Genomic DNA, 7692 nt, shown 5'->3' with positions numbered 1-7692 from the left:
ATATATATATTTTTTTTATTGAATGTTGGTTTTATATATAATATAAATATTATATTATAAAATATGTTAAAAGGGAAAAAACTAGTGTGAGAAACAAATGCATAATAAAAGAATAATCGATGAGAGCATTAAAAGCGGGCGGCTCCGTAAAATCAAAAAGTGCGACGATGTTACGTATTTTATTATTACCCGTGGCAGCGGGCAGGCAATGAAATTTTATCACATTTTTATCAGTACCTTTCATTATGTGAAGTTTCAGATTTGCCCTCACCCTCACGCCCCGAACCACCAGAAAGTTGCCAACAAAAATTCCACATTTCTCTTTGGATTATATTATAAGAATTTTAATTTCTTATGTAAGATTCTGTTTGCGCGTTACCTAATTTCTCTTTAATTATTCTAAAATGATCAACAATATCCAATTTAATATCGCACCGAATATTTGGTTTTAGGAAAGAAAATCCGTAACTGTATTAATCGAGATGTTTTATTTGATATCTAATACTCACCGGACTGCGCGCTTTGATTAATCTATATGATTATTGTTATTAAGAATGGGTTACAGTAAACCAATAGCTGTAACTCGAGTCAAAGTTTGTATTATTTGACTTTAGATGGGTTTGTTTTATGAGATAATTTAAGTATATATTTTTTAAGATGAAATATAAAAAATTCTGTCAATAAAAAAAATAATAATAGTGACAATGTATTTTATATTAATATTTTTGAAAAAAATATATGTACATATTTGTTTTAAAGAACGCACTATTTGTTCTTTTGCGTTGATATATATAATTTTTTATCATCTAATGTGTATAATCTATCTTATAATTTTTTCATTACATACAAATTTCAAATTGTTAGTGATTTGTATCATTTATTTATTTATCTACAAATAAAAGTCAATCAATCAGTGGAAATAGATATTGTCAGCTCGTTGAATCAATTTATACTTCAAATAGATTGACAGTTTCATAAGCGATTTCTTAACAAATCGCAAGCTGCATTTCAAAACAACAATCACGTCACTCTCATGAATCACTCACAATGAAAGAAATCAGTTTTACGTTGTACTTCATCCATTTTACATATGTGATTTTTATTTTTTTTAGCTGTTATATCTTATATCATTTTTTTTTTTAAAAAAAATAGTATAGTAGAAATGATAATTTTGTTTTTGGATAGACAAAAATAAAAAATAATAACCTTTAATGATAAAATTTAGAAAAACTTAGAAGAAAGAAAAACAAACTACTATATTTATATTTTTAGATGTTTTATTATAAAAAGATCACAGTGGATAGTTTTTTTTTTCGTAAAAAAAAAAAAAAAAAAAAAGCCGCATAAAAAAAAAGAAAAAAAGAGAGAAATAAGCAATAAAAACATGTCGGAGTCAGTATTACATTCGAGCCGTATTAATTACAGTTGGTGAGCTACAATTGTATTCGTATAAAATGGATAAAAATAAAAAGCGGATAGAATATTAAGATTACACCATCTAACTAAAGCGTCCGACAGAAGCCGTGGATGCAAGGAAGACGAAGAAGACTTGGGAAAGACAAAATCTAGAGAGAGAAAATCGTGGAATCGCACTGCTCGACCTTGGCCTGGCAGTATCGTTGGCGGTGGCGGTGGCGGTGACGGTGATTCGAATCTTATGACTTGCGATTCAATCTTCAGCATCGCTCTTCAATGGAACTGCCTGGCAGGCGATCGAATTACACCTTATTGAGCCAGAATTTAGACGAGCCGTTCCACCACCAACCCCCGCCGAAATTCACCGCCGCAGGCGGTGGGCAAGCGGCCCAACAGCCTCTGTACGGCGAGTCTCACTCCGCCGAGAAGAACAGACTCAAGTCCGAAAGAGCCGCGGCGCTCGATTGGGAAGTGATTGATCAGAGGATGATTCAGCCGCAATCGCAGCAGAGCCGGATCGGAGCGCCGGGGTTTTCGGGGTCCTTTGGACTGCAGAGGCAGTCGAGTGGGAGTAGCTTCGGCGAGAGCTCGATCTCAGGAGATTACCACGTGTCTTCGCTTTCAAACCCCGAGGCCGTTTTTACGCATTCGAGCGAAGGAGGCGCCGAATACAGAGTGAAAGCGGGCGAGGCATCGACCGGCGGCCGAGGATCATCTTCTTCCAAGAGCTGGGCTCAACAAACAGAGGAGAGTTATCAATTGCAACTGGTTTTGGCTCTTCGTCTCTCCGCTGAAGCTACCTGTGCCGATGACCCGAATTTTTTGGATCCAGTACCCGACGAGTCTTCATCTGCTGCCTCGTCATTATCTTCCTCTCCAGAGGCAATATCACATCGATTCTGGGTAACTCAATCAAAACTGATGAATTCAAGCACGTTTGATGTTGTTTTTTCTTTTTCATTTGTGTGGGCTTTCGAAATATGAACAATTGAATTTTTACCATTTGTGTACTGTATTGATCAAATAGATCCTGAACATTTCTGCGCTTTTAGGTAGGATGAGAATCTGCATTCTATAGTAGCCATTTATTTTGGGATTATTTGTATGGGAAAATGTTTGTTAGAGTTTTCATTTGTTTTTTTCTTGCTGTTTTAACCTGAAATGTATGAGGAAGTCTTTTTGATTTAATAGTTTTCTACCAGGTAAATGGCTGCTTGTCGTTCTCAGACAAAGTTCCCAATGGATTTTATGTTATACACGGGATGGATCCCTATGTTTGGGCTGTGTCCTCCGATCATCAGGAAAGTGGGCGCATTCCATCTCTAGACTCTCTTAAGATTGTTGATCCTGCCCTGTCATCATCAGTTGAAGTTATCTCAGTAGACTGGCGAGGTGATTCAAGCTTAAAAGAGCTTCAGAATCGAATCCATACACTATCATCAAGTTGCATGACTACAAAAGAAGTTGTTGACCAGCTTGCAAAGTTAGTTTGCAACCATATGGGGTAAGAACTTGAAGCTGTTAAGTCTTCAATCATGTGTTTCTTGTTTTAATTGTGTTCTCTTGCCTTTCTAAAGGGGTGCTACTTCTAATGGGGAAGATGATTTGGTCACTATGTGGAAAGAATGCAGTGATGAATTGAAAGATTGCTTGGGTTCCGTTGTGATCCCTATTGGAAGCCTGTCAGTTGGGCTATGCAGACACCGTGCTCTGCTATTCAAAGTATCATACCTTTTCTTTATCTTTGTATTATTTTGTTTGTTTGCACCACTTTAGGAGTATTGGTAATTTTTTCTGTAAAGCTCTTGGGTTGTCCAAATTTTGTCTGTTAATTCCATTAATTCCAACACCTACACTGTTGTTGAGTCATAAAAACTGAAATGTAGCTTTTTCTCACTCCTTGCCATTTTGTTTCTTGGTATGTTTTCACATTTGATTCTATTAGCATGCTGCACGCGTGTAATAAGTTATTTTTATTGTTTGCTTTTGCACTCACCTTGTTATGCTTGCTTTTATATTTGCAACTAAGAAATAATTGTTTGGCAGGTTTTAGCTGATACTATCGGCTTACCATGTCGAATTGCAAGAGGGTGCAAATATTGCAGTAGAGAAGATGCTTCATCCTGCCTTGTACGATTTGGGCTTGAGAGGTATATATTGCTAAGGAAGTCGCTGTTATGTCTCCCTTGTTTTTTATTTACATAAGCCTTTAAGTCGGTCTACAGATGAAAGTTGGACTAACTTGAATTCAGTGGATAATATGATGTGTTAATACAATCAACACGACAAATAGCATGTTTATGAACTGTATGCTCATCCATAAAGGATCTGGTTCAAGAATTGCTCTATCATTTCGTGGAATCCTTTCTCTGTTTCTTGTTAGAACCAGCATTTGTTTCACTGTCAGGGATTTTGTGGAATGGGTGGGGGGTTCTCATGTACTTTCTTCCATTTACTACTTGCTGTGGAGCAATGTTTTTTGAACTACTTAATTTATTAAGCTGTTTTGACTTTTAGTTTTCTGAGAGTTTGAAGGAGTTTCTTAAAATGTCATGCTCCGCATCTCTCTGCAACATCCTTAATTGCTAGTACTTCAGAAGAAAGGCCTGCTATGGGTATGTTTGATACAACTGCTACATCTTTCATCTCTTCATTATGTCATTGATATCACAGGGAATATCTTATTGATTTGATTGAGAAACCGGGATGCTTATCTGAACCTGATTCCTTGCTAAATGGTCCTTCTACAATCTGTGTTTCTTCGCCATTACGCTTCCCAAGATTTAGGCCAGTGGAACCTACAACCAACTTTAGGTCTCTGGCCAAACGATTTTTCTCGGATTTTCAGTCAATTGATATTGTGTTCGATGATTCTTTACCAGGTGATTATATTTATGATTCATAAATATTGTGATTTGTGTTTGTTTGCAGATAATGACTAATTGCTCGTTTTTATCAAGTTCTCTAATGTACCTAGGCCAAGTATTGTAGTTGGCTCAGAACCTTGATCAAATCCAAATTAGATCCACTTGACTAGTTAGACATGACTTGCAACGAAATCAGATATAGTATTGTTATAGAAATACTCTATTGGTGAATATGTTCATGTCACAAGTAAAGTGTAATCCAAGTATACGTTTTAATACATAGCTGGCTCAAGTGATTTATATGAATACTATAAATTGATCTTAAATAGGTTTGGTTTGAACCACACAATGCCAAATCCACTCGCTATAGTGTAAAATCTAATATTATTTAAGATTAATATCTTTTTCTGAATTGTGATTTTTTGTGACATTGCCAACCTAAAGTTATCAAAATCTTAAGGCTATCGTGCATTATCCAAATTTCTTTACCCTTAAGAGGCATTATTGAGTTCTTATTTTCTATAGTATTTGCGATCTAAATCCCAAAACCCTTATTGTGAAGGATTCCATTCATTTGTGTACGATGCAAGTTCCATACATTTTATTCCCCTTCGATCTTTTGGTACAATGATTGTTGATCCAAGAGTTGAAAGTATGATCTCCTTTATCAAAGTTCATCATCCCAATCAAGATTCTATGTTCAATCAACGATTACTTTCCAAAACCATATTATGTTTATATAATTTCATTTTTAATTTTCCATTGTACAAGATTTAGAATTTGTGAGCCTAACTTATATGATTCATGGTGTGTCACAGCTGTTAATATAGTTGGGGATACTGGTGATTCCACACATCCTAAACAATCAGAGAGGGCTTATGTTGACCGAACCAGCTCGTCTCCAAGTTCAAGCAATCGAGAAGAAAAATCCAACCTCCCAACATTCCCCACAAATTCATGGATAAAGGTTCATGGTAAAGAGCAGTTGATATTAAAACCATCCAATGCACAAGATGTTGTGGGCTTCTCGAATATACACAAAAGCTCAATTCCGTTGAAGCATGTTCATCCAAGCGGGATTAAAGATGTTCAGCCAGTTATTTCCATTCTGGATCAAAGAGTAAATATCGGTAATGATATGAGGTTTGGGGATGGGAGTCAATTTTTTACATCTAAGGGAATGGAATTTTCCTTTGATGTTGATGATTTAAACATTCCCTGGAGTGATCTTGTTTTGAAGGAGAGAATTGGAGCAGGTATAATCTCTTGTTACTGAAATATGTGTTATGTTGTGTGCTATTTAAGAGAAAGTATCAAATACCCATGCTTTGGAAAATGTAATCATTTTTCTTTTGCAGGTTCTTTCGGAACAGTTCATCGTGCTGAGTGGAATGGCAGTGTATGATTATCTATTCCTCTATGCTTCTAGCATGTCATGCAATTTTCTTTCCACATTTTTAAACTTGAAATTTTTGCTCATTCTATTCGTAATTTATGTTTTATGGTTAACTCTGCATCAACTGCTTTATGACCGAGTATTATTTATGAGTGTTCTCCAGTTTATGATTGATATGTAATGGGTTATATCTTACAAGTGCGGATATTTTAGGATGTTGCTGTAAAGATTCTCATGGAGCAAGACTATCTTGCAGAACGATTCAAGGAATTTTTACGCGAGGTTGGTTGATCAATTGTTTCTTAACAACTTTTTGTTATCCTACTTGTTGGTTTCATTACATTTTTATTCTTGGGTTAGGTGGCAATTATGAAAAGATTGCGCCATCCAAATATCGTACTTTTTATGGGGGCTGTTACAGAACCACCAAATTTGTCCATTGTGACTGAATATTTATCAAGGTAATTTTCTGATTCTCAAACTCCAAATGTTATTTTACTTTAGTATGCATTACACAGTATGATCCGGCCTTGTATGTCTTTTTGTAATTTCAGAGGTAGTCTATATAGACTTCTGCATAGGCCGGGTGCAAGAGAGGCATTGGATGAGAGACGTAGGTTGAGCATGGCTTATGATGTTGTATGGATCCATATCCCATAATTGTTTTACAATTATCTCCACATATCTTATCTACACCGCTACTGCCCCCACCCAAAACCAAATAAATTGAAATTTTAGAGTTCACTTTATTCTTACAGGCAAAGGGAATGAATTATCTTCATAAACACAATCCTCCTATTGTTCATCGAGACTTGAAGTCACCTAATCTTTTAGTTGACAAGAAGTATACTGTAAAGGTAAGAAACAAGTTGCTGGGGGTACTACATTTTAGCTTGTATAGACAGGAGTTGATGGAGATTGACATTAACTTTATAATTTGGTTTAGAACATTCTGTCTCTCAAGATTTGGTTTCTTGGAATTCTAGATTCCTAAATGTATGTATTTTCTTCAGGTCTGTGATTTTGGTCTTTCCCGTTTAAAAGCAAACACATTTCTTTCATCCAAGTCTGCTGCTGGAACTGTAAGTTTTAATTTGCTTTTTATGAATAATCTGATGCATATTATCTACTTTTGGGCACTTATTTACGGATAAGAAGCAACTTCTTTTATTTCATTCATAGCCTGAGTGGATGGCACCTGAAGTTCTTCGTGATGAACCATCAAACGAAAAATCAGATGTCTACAGTTTTGGTGTGATCTTATGGGAGCTGGCAACATTGCAGCAACCATGGGGTAACTTAAATCCCGCACAGGTTGGTGAATTTGACCTTTATATTTTCTTATTATGATTATTATTTTTCTTTACATGCGAAGGTTCAACTACAGATATTTTCATTATTTCTTCAATGCTGTAGGTTGTGGCAGCTGTTGGTTTTAAGTCAAAAAGGCTTGAAATTCCCCCCTATCTAAATCCCCAAGTGGCAGCCATGATCGAAGCGTGCTGGGCAAAGTGAGTGTCTAATGTTAAAGTATATTTGCTTTAACTGGTGTAATTCTGTACTACAATGACTATTTCTGTAATTTCTTGGTCTGGCCATTAGATTTCACTTACAGTTGTTATTTTCTAAATTTGATGCTTTATATGCAGTGAACCTTGGAGAAGACCTTCATTTTCGACTATCATGGAAACTTTAAGACCATTGATCAAGTCTCTACCATCAAGTCAGCCGGGTGCTGCCGAATTGCCTTTGCTCTCGTGAAATTGTCCAGAATGAAGCTCGTTTGGTGTATGTTTCACTTGCTCATTTGATTTAGAACTACTTGGATTGTATAAGGTTTGTCTGTGTAAAGACTTCTTGACGCTGTTACGACAAATCTTTTTAGTTTGCTTATGAATCTTGTTGTCTATGAAGATTGAATCAAACCTACGTTTTGTCCTGTCAAGATTAGAAAAATTACTTGGAGGGCGCTCTATAGCAAGGCTCCCATTCTATCTTAACTTTCTGTATATA

General features: G+C 35.9%; 1 protein-coding gene across 1 annotated transcript; it reads left to right on the top strand.

Annotated features, from left to right (window-relative positions):
- Nucleotides 1–1476: 1476 nt before the first annotated feature.
- On the top strand, nt 1477–7654 carry LOC127251762 (serine/threonine-protein kinase CTR1). Its single transcript, XM_051275620.1, has 15 exons — nt 1477–2319; nt 2619–2920; nt 2994–3138; nt 3463–3566; nt 4090–4298; nt 5102–5539; nt 5642–5682; nt 5893–5961; nt 6040–6140; nt 6234–6318; nt 6438–6536; nt 6693–6761; nt 6862–6993; nt 7096–7190; nt 7329–7654. The coding sequence occupies exons 1-15, from the start codon at nt 1693–1695 to the stop codon at nt 7438–7440; spliced, it is 2628 nt and encodes an 875-aa protein (XP_051131577.1). The 5' UTR covers nt 1477–1692; the 3' UTR covers nt 7441–7654.
- The last annotated feature ends 38 nt before the right edge of the window (nt 7655–7692 follow it).

This window comes from Andrographis paniculata, unplaced genomic scaffold (assembly GCF_009805555.1).
Source record: "Andrographis paniculata isolate CXL003 unplaced genomic scaffold, ASM980555v1 Contig45END, whole genome shotgun sequence".
Lineage (NCBI taxonomy): Eukaryota > Viridiplantae > Streptophyta > Magnoliopsida > Lamiales > Acanthaceae > Andrographis > Andrographis paniculata.
Note: the sequence above shows the minus strand (reverse complement) of the source record. Positions and strands in the feature narration are given on the sequence as shown.